Source organism: Eucalyptus grandis, chromosome 1, assembly GCF_016545825.1.
Source record: "Eucalyptus grandis isolate ANBG69807.140 chromosome 1, ASM1654582v1, whole genome shotgun sequence".
NCBI lineage: Eukaryota > Viridiplantae > Streptophyta > Magnoliopsida > Myrtales > Myrtaceae > Eucalyptus > Eucalyptus grandis.
The window spans coordinates 48,017,954-48,031,433 of record NC_052612.1 but is presented as its reverse complement, the minus strand read 5'-3'; the positions used below and the strand labels follow the sequence as shown (position 1 = coordinate 48,031,433).

At 42.0% G+C, this 13,480-nt stretch overlaps 2 protein-coding genes across 2 annotated transcripts; one reads left to right on the top strand and one right to left on the bottom strand.

The window, feature by feature from the left end:
* Nucleotides 1-4,033: 4,033 nt before the first annotated feature.
* On the bottom strand, nucleotides 4,034-4,838 carry LOC120287351. The gene is made up of 2 exons (XM_039300127.1): nucleotides 4,761-4,838; nucleotides 4,034-4,681 (listed from the first exon to the last, which is right to left on the bottom strand). The coding sequence occupies exons 1-2, from the start codon at nucleotides 4,836-4,838 to the stop codon at nucleotides 4,034-4,036; spliced, it is 726 nt and encodes a 241-aa protein (XP_039156061.1).
* A 6,433-nt stretch (nucleotides 4,839-11,271) lies between these two features.
* Nucleotides 11,272-12,941, top strand: LOC104447759 (uncharacterized protein At3g28850). Its single transcript, XM_010061470.3, has one exon. It carries the CDS (start codon nucleotides 11,310-11,312, stop codon nucleotides 12,627-12,629), a length of 1,320 nt encoding a protein of 439 aa, XP_010059772.2. The 5' UTR covers nucleotides 11,272-11,309; the 3' UTR covers nucleotides 12,630-12,941.
* The last annotated feature ends 539 nt before the right edge of the window (nucleotides 12,942-13,480 follow it).

Below are 13,480 nucleotides of genomic sequence, written 5' to 3'. Positions count from 1 at the left end.
TCAGTCTTAAACATTTCAATAGAATCAATTTAATCCGAAATATTTTCATATTGATACCAATTTAGTCTATTCAATCAATTTTGGTCGGTCGACGCTAACGTAGACGCTAGCTAGTGGTCGGATGCTGACAAAGCAATTTTTTTTCAAATTTTTTAAATCAATTTTTTCTTTTATCCCTTCTTCCTCTTTGGACTGTCCTCCCAGTAGCTGGTGAGCCTCGTTGAGCGAGGGCCGCGAAGCCCTCATCGGCCGTCGATGAGGATCGCGTCCCTTGCCTGGCCTCGCCAATTTGGGGGAAGTCGCCTTGCCCGTGGCCTTGGGTAGGGGCCGCAACCCTTGCCTAGTGGCCGGCGGTGACCAGCGAGGGCTTCGAGGGCTACCAGTGGGAGGCTCGCCAACCACCATGAGGACAGACTAAGGAGGAAGAAGGGAAAAATGAAAAAGAAAAGAAAAAAATTATTAAAAACTGCCATGTTAGAATCGGCCAACATCCACGTCGGCCGACCGACCAAAATTAGTCGATAGACTAAATTTGTTCAAATATAAAAAGGTTTATGACTAAATTGATTTAATTGAAAAGTTTAGAATTAAATTGATATCAATGCAATAATTTTATGACTTTTTTGGTATTTTTCCCGTTAGTATTTGGTTGTGTAGACAACAAGTTGATGTTTTATAATACAAGCTCACTCGATTGCAATGTGAAGAGAACTTATCTCAACTCGAATGTAGAAGAAACACAATGAAGGTTTGATTTATGACACTCATGCACTCAAATATTTTCGAAGTTGAAACAATAAATCTTGATAGTGTTTTTATAAATAAAATAAAAAAATCCAGAGAAGATGTTAGATGCTGGTCTTCCGGTGCCATCCGCATTGTAAGTCACCAACGAATGCAATAGCTAGCCTTACATGGCAAATCCCAATGTAAAAGCAATTCTACTTTATGGATGGAAGTCACCAACGAATGCAATAGCTAGCCTGACATGGCAAATCCCAATGTAAAAGCAATTCTACTTTACGGATGAGCAGATATTCCTTTCTCAGGTCCTATCGAGAAGTTTGCTTCTGTCAACAAAACTCAGAACACCACTGCTTATTTTCTGCAGCACGCTGCCACTCCACTTGACGCTTTATGGCTTCTAGATTTGGGGTCACACAGATAAGGAGCCCATCGTCTAAAATTGGGTCGTGTGAAATGAGTTTGTCTGATAGACACCGGAGTCGATGATCTAGATGCATTAGTGGCGCAACATCCCCATCGTTAGATCTATTAGAAATAGATGTGTGAGTTATGTTAAATAAGTATTTCCCAATATGAAAGTATTGAGCTTATATTACATGCTCCTAATAAATGATATCGTAGTCGATGATTGATTGGTGATCCACTCTTAATGTGTATTGGTATTTGATAAATATCTCAAACAACGTGGGCTCATCGGTAGACTTCATAGTGGGTTCGAAAAAAGAAACCAAAGATAAAGTTAGGTGTTAGAAATTCAAATTGAAATAAGTTGATTTAGAATTCACTATCACATGTGAAGAGGAGATTGTTAGGATACACACGTGAGTTATATTAGAGAAGTCCTGCATCGGAGAATTAGTGTGGTGTTGAGTAATTCATTAGTTGAAGTTTTTGAGTGAAAGCGGGTCCAATGGTTGAGATTTAAGTTGAGATGAATTGATGCAGAATAATACGTCATACATTAGTAAGGGTGCCTCGCCTTGCTATTTACAGGGTAGTAACTCAGCTCCAATAGCCTATTGCAGGCCCTCACCGAAAGACCCCCGTGTCGATTCCTACTGATGTACGGCAGAATTAGCGATGAACCAGCTCGGACTTACGTGGGATGTGTCGTTAGTACTTTGTCGATGGGGATTATTATGTCTTGTGAGTCGTAACTAGAAGAGCTTCTCTTCATAATGGCTTTTGAGAAGACTTAACATCCTGTTTGCCTGCAATAATAGTCTGCGCCTATTGCGGAATAATTTAATTCTCATGGCTAATGTTAAATGTATTCTCACTACTGTTCCAAACAATGCAATTCTAACTTCAAGGGGTAATTTTTGATATTGTAATACTATTCCTTTTCTTATTCCATTCGCTACTCATAAAATCAAACACTATGCCAGGTATCAAAGTTTTCAAATTAAATAAAATGATAAAAATCTGCAGTTTTATTTCGTTACAACGTGAGAATTGGGTTGTTCACTACTTTTGTTGTTCTACGAGGTTTTACTATTTGGGGCTTGTTGGCTTTGTTGTTTGTAAGGAGGGACTTGGCTCTTTGAGAACTTCTTGTCGATATTGTCAATCGCTTCAGAATTCGAGGTCGAGTCTTTTTACGGTTTTTTACTTATCTATATGTCCTCTAGATTTAATTAAATATTTTAGATGATGCTATTTTCTCTTAAAAAATTGATTAGGACTTTGATATTAGCCCCTTTAATTTAGTAGGTATCGTTTACCTTTTGACCTAGTTGTAGATTATGATTTCTTTGATCTTAGTTTGTTATGTTCTTATTCGTGAGAGTGAGACTGCTTATTCATTGAACATAACAAAATTCAGAGTATTCTCTGTGGAACTTTTGTAAGCATGCGCCATTATGCAAGTCGTGAGTTGCAACTCTTGTCTATCTATTCTTCACTGTGTAGCTTATCTAGCAATTTTCATACTAAATGGATTTTTTTTTTTTTTTTTAAATTCCATTTTAAGTCTTGGTATGCTGTTCCCTCTAGATTTCATTTCACCCTCGTTTGTTTTGAGTCCTTTGATGGTTGTCATTGCTACTTGGTTCAGTTCCATCCGTACCTCGTTCCTTGGGCTTGAGACCAATCTGAAATCCAATGGTTTTAGTTGGGTTATTCGTATGGCAGATCTTTCGGGACTTGATTGCTTTCGAAATCGAGACGATTGGATCCGCATTTCAGCCCACTCCCAGCAATAAAAAGATTTAGGTCCATTCCATTTTTCGAATTGATAAAAAGACCAAGAGAGAACAGAGATTGAAAGCTACGTAAGCAAGGTGAGAAATAACTAAGGGAATGCATCGTATTATTCTAATGAATGGCGCTGGAGGGGGGCTCTAACTTTTTCGAATTATGTTTAGGCCCCATTTTTTCGGATATTTTACATGTTCATCCCTGAATCTCGACCCCACCAAAATTATCCAATTTCTTTACATTCCAAAGTTTAAGGAAGTATTATTATTAGGAATCATTAATTAAAAATCAAAGAGTCGTATTTTACAACAGTCAATGGAAGGTTTTTTGGTTCCACACCGTTTACCTCTCTTCTGGCTTTATACGAATGTCGGCGACTGCGACCCCTGCTTATAGCTTTGTATTCAAATCGTTTTGCACAATCTTTTATTCTAATAGTTTCTTGACCCCCCACCAGAACCACTCACAAATCTCCTCCGACTAATCTAATTCAACCCATTGACCCTCTTAATAAATTCTCAACACAAATACTGGGGCACCAAAACACAAAATGGTCCCAACCCATCTCTTTCGATTTTTCGTTTTCTTCTTCCTTTTCCTTTCTTGTCTAGGAATAAGGCATAACACGCGGGAATGCCTGTAGGCTGTAGCCTCTCTTCACGGGTCGAGCAATTATCAGAAATCGCGTGCTTTGTGGTTTAATATCGGAAAGGCGAATTACCGAACACGAAATTGCAGGTATGACATCTCACACTAATTGAAAAGATAAAAAGGCAAAAAAAAAAAACAGATTTATACACACAAGACTTTTTCGCTCTTTGTATACACATTCAAAACGATGCCGCCGCCGCCGCCGCCGCCGCAGTTTCCCCTCTCCCCCCAAAAGCCTAGAAGGCATTTGCAATTGGCGACGCGCCACGTCATCCCAACGAACGCACCCTCCTCCTCCGTTCCGTTCCCATCCCCCAACGACTCTGGGCCCCACGCGGTCAGGTACTCGCGGCTACCTATGAATTTTCTCCGGGCCGCGCCGGGCCGGGCCCCACCCCCGCCAACCGACGTGTCAACCGCGCCCTGGCCAATCCCCTCACGCCACGTTGTTGGCCCACGAGTCCGGCCTCCTACCGGACCTGAACCGCTTCACCCCGCCCAGGCCCGACGGCGGCTCGCCGCCCTCCGCCGCTGGCGGATCCGGAGGCGGCCCGCCCGCGCCGCTCGCCGGCGGGTGCTTCCTCTCGTCCCGGGAGCCGGGCGACGCCGCCCGCGGCACGTCGGCCAGGACCGCCGGCCGATTCCTGCAGCCGGTTCCCAGTATCGCGAGGAGGCTCGCGAACAGCCCGGTTCTGCTCCTTTCAGCCGGCTCGTCGCGCCTCTTCCGCCGGTTCGCTTCCCTCTTCGATCTCACCCTCCCCATGCACGAGACCTTCGGCGAGGACGGCTCGACCGCCGGGGGATCGACCTTGCCGGCCGATCCCGACCGCTTCGGGAAGAACCCCGCGCCGCCTCCCGCCTTGCAGGGGCGCCGGTTCTTGGCGTCGACGAAGCACGAGCTCTGCGGCTTCGGGAGACCGAGGATCGACGCCTTGGACTTGAAGTTATTCGACGACCGCCGCGAGTTGGAGTTCGTCGGGGAGCTGAGGATCGGATTCGAGGCGGCGGCGGGACTGGAGTTGGCCTTGGTGGAGTCCCGGCGCTCGTAGAAGGCGTTGCGGTCGAACCAGTCGAACTCGGCGTCCTTGGAGAGCAAGACGGAATCGGGGGAGATCGGGAGGATCCTCGTCCTCCCGACGACCGCCGCCGCCGCCGCCGCCGACGGTCTCGCAGGAGATCTTACCGTCGCGGGCGCCGCCGGCGCAGGCGGAGACGAGGGCTTCCAGATCCACCTGCGGCATCACGAGGAGGAGGAGAGAGAGAGAGATGGGAGTGTTTGGGACGAAAAGCGTGAGGAAGCGTCCGAGCTTATATCCGCCTGTGGGAGGGAGAAAATTCGACTGAGTTGACTCGTGATTCGCGGGTCGGATGGGGCGTAATGGGTCCCGAGTCGGGGTCGGTTTAATTTGCCGAGTCCAGTCGGTCGACGAGTCGCGCCTCGTCTCGTCCTCCTTGTTCTTTCTTTCTTTATTTTCCTTCTTCTTCTTCTTCTTCTTCTTTTTTTCCAAAGGCTGGGACCGGAAGGCAATCAATCAAACGCTCGGTCAATCGGTCTTTCAAAACATCGTGGTCAACACTCCACGACTCCCTTCCGTACGAGGGTTAAAGCGTAAGGTTCGTGTGGTCTTTCCCTTCCGCGTTTCTCCTCCCTTTTTATCTCCATGTAGTCTCGGAATGCATTCAGAGCGCGGTCCTACTGGGGTCGGGATCCATGCCCCCTGCTTTCTTTCTACGGCGCGGGCCCCAAAATCAGCGGCGTACCACACGCGTCGAACTTGATCTCGCTAGCTCTCGAGCTCAGCTCGGACCTTAAGGCATTGGCAGGTGCGCGAGTCTCGCCCCTGCTTCAATTGTGCATATTTGGGCATTACCAAGTTTTCGGAATATCGAATGTGTTTAGGCATGACCTTAAATTCGTGCTTTCACCAAAGGAAAAATTCCCCCCAAAAAAAAAAAAAAAAAAAAGAGTTGGTCGATGCACGGTAAGTACAGCTAAAAGGACTTTCGCGAGTGCAGTGATTAGTGCGAAGTTGGTAACTGACTTTTTTTCATTTTCCTTTTTATCCGCTTTTTTTTCTTTTTTGGTAGGTTGTACCTTTCTACTATTTAAAGTTAATCTGCATTAGAATATTTATAGTATATGTGTAAATGAGGGCTAAGTGGGAATTAAAAGCAAAATGAGTGGTCGTGTATGGAAGCTGACGAAAGTAGAAAGTTAATAAAGGGTAGCACTAATTTCACTTCCTATATATCTAATAAAAATTACCCTCGATTGTTTAATTACAATTTAAAATGGTGATCCAAATTTTTTTGTTTTCCTTTTTAAAGTTTGTTTTATATTTATATAAGATCTACTTGCCAAAATTAAGAATTTCATATGTCTAGTTTCTGGCTATTGTAGGTTCATAATGGATATTAAAGGCACTATGTTTTATTTATTATTAGATATTACTTTGATAAAAATTAGTTTCATTAAAAGAGAAATTTACAAGAAACCTACATGTTTTGAACATTGTTGGGCAAATTTATGGATATTTTCAAATAGAGTCTAGACTTTTTTTTTTCTTTTAATATCACAATCAAACTCATTCTTATTGATTTTCTTCTTTTATACACACACACGTATTCATACAATGGAATGATCTAATGGAGCCAAAAAAAAAAAAAAAAAACCTTTGAAGATTTTCCATAATAAAATCACAATTCCATTCTCTAGTGTGAAATTTTGGAAGATGGAATTTAATTAAATTAAAATTTTGAATAAAAGAAGTTTTCTTTTAATTGCTAGTGAAATATGATTATTTTGTATTGACAAAAATTAATATTTTCCATGAACTGTTTAAGTGAAAATATTAAGATATCTTATTACATAATATTTTTAGTGTATTCGAGGTACTCCTCTAACATCTTACATGCTTTGTTAAGTATCTTACCAATATAATAAATAAAAAGAATAAATTCTTTAATATGAAAAGAAAGTTCACTAACAAAGTGAGCTTTTGAAATAAGAGAGAAAAAAATAAATAAGTTGTTATAATATCAATGATAAAGAAGAGACATGGCTCTACAAAGTATGTTGTCTTGACTGTTTTATTATGTCCAACAAAGGGGTGGATAATTCGTTTTTGTGAGATAGGTGTATTGAAAATTCTAAAATTGATCATAAAAGTATAATTGAATCACAAAACTTATCATGAAAAATGCAATTAAGTTTCAAAACTTGTCAAATTGATCCAATTAAATCATTCCGTTAATTGTATCTTTTTTTTTTAATAGTTTGAGGAGTTGATTGCTCCTTTTTTTTTTTTTTTTTTTTTTTGGCCTAGTGAAAAGGAAGGGTCATATAAACATAAGCCAAAGCAGAAGTAGACAAAGGGACAAGCAGAGGTAGACAAAGGGATTCAGTCCTTCTCTTTGAACAGATAAATTCAATAGATGACTTGACTCTTTCTTTGTCTACTTTTGCATATATAAGTTGTCATAAAATCAATGATAAAGAAGAGACATGGCTCTACAAAGTATGTTGTCTTGACTGTTTTATTATGTCCAACAAAGGGGTGGATAATTCGTTTTTGTGAGATAGGTGTATTGAAAATTCTAAAACTGATCATAAAAGTATAATTGAATCACAAAATTTATCATAAAAAATGCAATTAAGTTTCAAAACTTGTCAAATTGATCCAATTAAATCATTCCGTTAATTGTATCTTTTTTTTTAATAGTTTGAGGAGTTGATTGCTCCTTTTTTTTTTTTTTTTTTTTTGGCCTAGTGAAAAGGAAGGGTCATATAAACATAAGCCAAAGCAGAAGTAGACAAAGGGACAAGCAGAGGTAGACAACAGTCCTTCTCTTTGAACAGATAAATTCAATAGACGACTTGACTCTTTCTTTGTCTACTTTTGCATATATAAGTTGTCATAAAATCAATGATAAAGAAGAGACATGGCTCTACAAAGTATGTTGTCTTGACCGTTTTATCATGTCAAACAAAAGGTGGATAATTCTTCTCTCTCTTTTTATTTATTAGTATATTGGAAATTTTAAAACTTGTCATAAAAGTACAATTAAGTCCTAAAACTTGTTAAATTGATCCAATTAAATTTTTCCGTTGATTGTACGTTTTGAAAGTTTGATCACTTGATTGTTCTCTCTTCTTTTGCCTAGTGAAAAGAAAGTTGGAGGATTGATAGCTTGAGGACTTCTGCTACATATATATGCCAAAGCAGAAGTAGTCAAAAGGATCAGCTGAAGTAGACAAAGGAATTCAAGCCTTCTCTTTGAACGGATACCAAAGGGGCAAATAGAAGACTCGAGTCTTCCCATGTTTTGCCCCCATCATAATCATAGGAATGCTTCATAGCATCTCTTTCTCGTTCCCATCGCTGTTCGAGATTTAGACACTGGCCCGCAGTCCACGGCTCTGTGCGGGTTTTACAAGTCGTGAGATTTGGTAATGGTGGTTGACTGGAGAGACTCTTGCGCTCCTTCAATAATCATCACTTTCTACATATTATCAACCAGTGGAATTGTCTTTTCAATCCTTTAGGCATCGTGAGCTAGTCATCGGGCACTCGTTAATTCCGATGAAACTAATAAGAGAACTACGTGTCAACCGTAATGTTGTGAAAATTTTACACGCGCGGTCTTATTCGTCCTGATTCGGAGGTTTTCAACCACTGACTCTCCCGGAAACTGTCGAGTCAAGGGTCATGAGGCATCTTGTGGAAAAAGATATTTACACCGACCGTGTTTGTCATAATTGCTCCTTTTAAGGTCCAAGGAACGGTTTGTTCAATGTAGATATGATAATAAGGGTTGATGCTTCAAGATCAACTAGTAAATATGACTTTGGGGGAACAAAAAGAGAAGCATTTTGTCTTTGTTCCTAAGTTTGGAGAAACAAATCTCCATTCTTTGTAGACCGACGACGTGATGATCTGTTCATATTCACGATCTCTAAAAACCTAAAGTTATTGAATGGAACCTATGTTATAGGTTAACAAGCTATGCAAAAGATGTGAGTAAGTTATGAGTGAAATTTTGTATCTACCATTCAAAAAATCATATTAAATCCTAAATTTTTGATCGACCAGGTCTAGTTATAGTATAGTTTTTCTTTTCCTTATTGAATGGATGAAGCGACATGTGACAATCACGAAATGATTTCTCCTTCGGAACAAATTCCAACACTGGAACAAAGTGAATGCTTTCAAGAAATCAACCGAGAATTTAACTCCTGGATGTAATGGTTAGGTGAAGGGGAGGGATCAAGAAGAGGCAAATTAGGTACAACCACAGGATAGGACGGGCCAGCATCGGAGGAAGAAAAGTCCATGATGCCTTGATCAAATTTCGTCGCTTTTCGATTGTTTCTCTATCGGCGCTTTGATTCCTCTTTTGGCCTTCACCAAGCATTTGATTTGGGTACCATGTAATTAATGCTTGCTCCTTTTCACTGCAGTAATTTGCACTTTGTGTTTTTTTTTTATAATAATTTTCCCATGGTGCAAAAAAATCATGTGAATGATAACCATTTTAACTAAATTTTAATTTTTGAATAAAAATACAAATTTAACAACACTACAAATTTTTTTTTTTTTTTTGGAATAAAAGTTCGTTTGATAACAATATAAAATTTCTTCCTCCCAAATGGCAACAAATCAGGAAGGCCAGACAGCGAGGTGGTGAGCAACAGTGGACGAGGGCCGACAGTGATGGCCGATGACTGGCGGTGATGGCGAACAATAGGTGGCTACAACGGGTGATGGTAGGTGGATGGCTGGTTAGTTGCGAAGATGAATAATGAGAAAATGTTTTATTTCTCATTTTTATTTCAAATCTATTTCTATAATAAAAATTCATTTTAGAAATAGAAAAATAAAATTATTTTCTTAAAGGGATTTACATTCCAAAAACAAATCAAACAGAAAAATAGTTATGGACAAAAATAGAATAATTATCATGTGCATCCTTAATAGAAAACTTCAATTTACAATGGATTTATGCAAGGTTGTTGATATGAAACCATATTTAGGGGTGCGCACGGGGCTAGGATGTAGGGACGAGATCACATCCCTCGCCCTAGCCACTGCCTTATGCCCCAGGCAGTAGGCATAGAGCTTCGAGAGGCTGCCACAAGGTGTGCCCGTCCTTCCGCCGCTGGACAAAAGAAACCAAACGGAAATGGAGAAAAAAAATGCCTTTTGACTTCTCGACCATGTCGTAGGCATGTCGTAGGAGAACGGTCATATTTCATGGAGCACAATTAAGAAAATTCCAAATTTTTTATCTAAGAGATGCCTCAAGGTTTGGCTTTCTTGCAGCATTGTCTATTGTCCGAATCTTCCATAGAAGAAAATATTCTTATATAAGAATAAGACCACGAGACGTCCATAGAAGAAAATGTTCTCATATAAGACCACAAGAGGACGTCTAGTCTTATTCTATTTTTTGATCGACAATGAAGTAGATGTGCTTTGAATATCAGTACTTTTTTTTGTACAAATTTTATACCAATGATATTCCTTGTCCAGAAGAAAAAACTGTGAACATGGAAGAAAAAGGGGGTACATTTCAAACGCTCTCTGATCTTGCCCAAACCTAGTTCTGATAATTTTCTGATCGTTCTCCAAAACATCCCAAGTTGTGACATGGAATTTCAAACTCACGGCCTAAGTAATCGTGCGCAAATTGGATGTCTATTGCCAATATTATATTATGATAAATGAATTATCTTAAAATTTAAAATAAAACCACCTTGATTTTGCAGCCACATTCAAAACCTCTATTGTGTGTATATATATGAAATCCCAAATTAGGAAAATAACGAACACAAAAACCAAGATGATAAAAATTCAAGATTAAACAGTAGTAAAAAGAAATCTACTGTCCGAAGATCCTTATATGAGAAACTAGACTTTAATGCTGGCAATTGCACCCAAAAATAAAAAAGCTGTTGGGCAATAATTAATTTTATTTTCTACGGTTCATACAAAAAGAAAAAGTCAAGAGAATCGTGAAGGGTTTCTAATGGGTTCCCAAATCTATCTTACAACTTACAAATCAAAACTCTTTTAGTTCTACTTTTGATCATCTTAAACCCAACATTCAAATACTTTAAATCTCTACACATGAAAAAAAAAAAAATTACGCTATAACATTAACAAATTTTAAAACTTTCAAGGCTCGGTTTCCACAGCTAACTTTAGGCAAAAGGTACCACTTTTTACCTTCCCACCAACATTTAAAACGTTATTCCAATTTCAAAATATCAAGAAGACAAAAAACGTGTGAGTCTAATAGTCGTAAGAGTTTCGAGGTAATGCGCCACTGACGGATGCCTCTTACGGAAGTATTGTCTTTTGTTTGGTATTTATGGATTTTGAGGAAGGAAAAGTCAAATTTGTAAACAATTTGTCGCGTAGCGAAGGGCCAAAAAGCTAATTTCCAAAAGCCGTGGGGGCTGCGAAAATAAATGCCACGGGTGCTTCCGACAAAACACGCACTTTTCATCGTGCTCATGTGTACTGCTCCTGTTTTAACATTTTCATTTAATCCTCCGCCCGCATTCGAATTTTCGACCGTTGGGGCCCGTTTTCGGACAGGCCAACGGTTACCATCCCAACCCAAAAAAAAAAAAAAAAAAAAAAAGACACCTTGAACAAAACCCACTCACGAACTCGAAGCCAGAGAAGATTGCAGAGAGAGGAGCAATGGGCTGCGTCTCTTCCAAGCACGTCCGGAAAGAACGGGAACGCGAGGATCGCCAGCATCGTCCTCGCCACGGTCACGGTCACGGGCAGGCCGTCTCCGATGATGGCGGCCGCCACGCGACCCGCGCTGCCCCCGTGCCCGACCACGTGGTCTCCCTCACCTCCAGCACTTATGGGGTCCTCAGGCTGGACAGCGAGGAGCGAGGGTTGCCGTCGCCGCTGCAGCGAGGAGAAGTCGCTGCGCAGAGCAAGAGATTGAAGGGCGGGTCGCCGGCTCGCGGCAGCGGGGAGGAACCCCCTGAAGTCATCAATGCGTGGGAGCTCATGGAAGGCCTCGAGGAGGACGGAGCAACGGCGCCGGCGGACCGGGACAGGAAGACCCCGAGCCCGAGGCCACGAGGATTGCTCCAAGGCCTCACGGGCATCGGCGTGAAGACCCCGCTCAGGTTCATGAACCAGATTGGCTCTCCGAGGAAGGCGAACACCTATGGAGGCAAGGAAAACAGGGGAAGCGCAGGAAATGGGTCGAACCGGGTCGCGGGGAGATCCGACGTCACCCCAAAAGAGGCCTTGAGATCGCACAAGTCGTTGGAGAGTTCGTGCAGAGCAGCGAAGAATCTGAGAATTTCGACCGTTGGGATTCCATTTGGAGGGAAGAGGAACAGCTTCGGGAGTGATCACGGGGTCACGTCCCGGCGGAGTCTTGGCCCTCTGTTCGATCCGGCGCTGCTGGATTCGTACGAGAAAGAGCTGTCTCAAGGCGAAGAGCATATCAAGAAGATGATTTCGCCGTCAGCCAAGATCAGGAAAAAGAGAAATTTCAAGGACCCCGAGTCCGTCCTCCGAACGTTCCAGCAAAAATGCCCGCCCAGTGGAGACAATGCGGTGGTCATATACACCACCACGCTGAGAGGAATCAGGAAGACGTTCGAGGACTGCAACGCCGTGAGGTCGGCGATGGAGTCGCACTGCGTGCAGATGCTGGAGAGGGACGTGTTCATGGACTCGGGGTATAAGGAGGAGCTGAGGAAGCTGGTGGGGTCGAAGGAGGTGAAGGTGCCGGTGGTGTTTGTGAAGGGGAGGCTGATTGGAGGAGCTGATGAGGTGGTGAAGCTGGAGGAGGAAGGGAAACTTGGGGTTCTGCTCGATGGCATTCCAAGGACTTCAATGGGTTGCTGTGAAGGGTGTGGGGGAGTGAGGTTTGTGATGTGCATGGAATGCAGTGGGAGTTGCAAGGTCTTTGATGAGGAACAGAAGAAGGCTGTCAGGTGTGGGGAGTGCAATGAGAATGGTTTGATTCATTGCCCCATTTGCAGTTGATTTGAGCTGGATTGGATTCATCTAGCTAATTCTGTTTTGGGGTTTTTCTTTTCTTGATTTTCTGATCTTGTTCCATCTGATGTAAAGACTGAATTAGGGGGTAGGAAGTGTGGGGGTTGGTTGGGATGCGAGTGTGTTCTTGAGGAGTCCCTCCTGTTTTGCTAATCGTTTCGATTGCAGATTCTTTCTATATTACCATCTGATGTAACAATCTTTTGATTGCAAGAGATTATGGTCATCTTGAAGGCTCTTTCAATAGATGATATGGAAGTTTGTTTATTTCTCTGCAACCATTCTCAATGTAACAGCTTATTTCTCTGCAACCATTCTCAATGTAACAGCTTGCTGTTATGAGGGGCTTCCAAAAAGTTGATCTCCTGCTGCATTTTCTATGGTTGGAAGTTCTGGAACGTTGTCTGTGCATTCCTAACAAAGGAAAGCCCTCTTATGCCATTTGATTAGTTTGAGTTCTGTGCTGCTGGCCACTCCCCGAGGCCAAGGAGGGGTTTTTGCAAGAGCTGCAATCTGATACATTTTCATTATCTTGCCCATCCAAAACCCGCACTTCATTTTTTCGAGCTCAACCTCGAGTGCCAAGAAACTCTACCAGAGGTGACGGTTGGAAGAGCTCCCGTCTGAAGGAGTTGTTGCCTCGTTGCCAAGAAAGCTGGGCAAGGGGCTTACTTGACTAAACCACGGGGAGTCCTGAGCAGTTTACAGCGCAATGAAGTTATGGTGACGTCAATCAGCTTAAACCGAAACAAGAGCAAGGAGTGACTCCTCAATTCTCAATTCCCAGAAAGACCATTATTCAGGCACCGTCTCCCGCTGGTCAAGCGTCTTCAAACCAG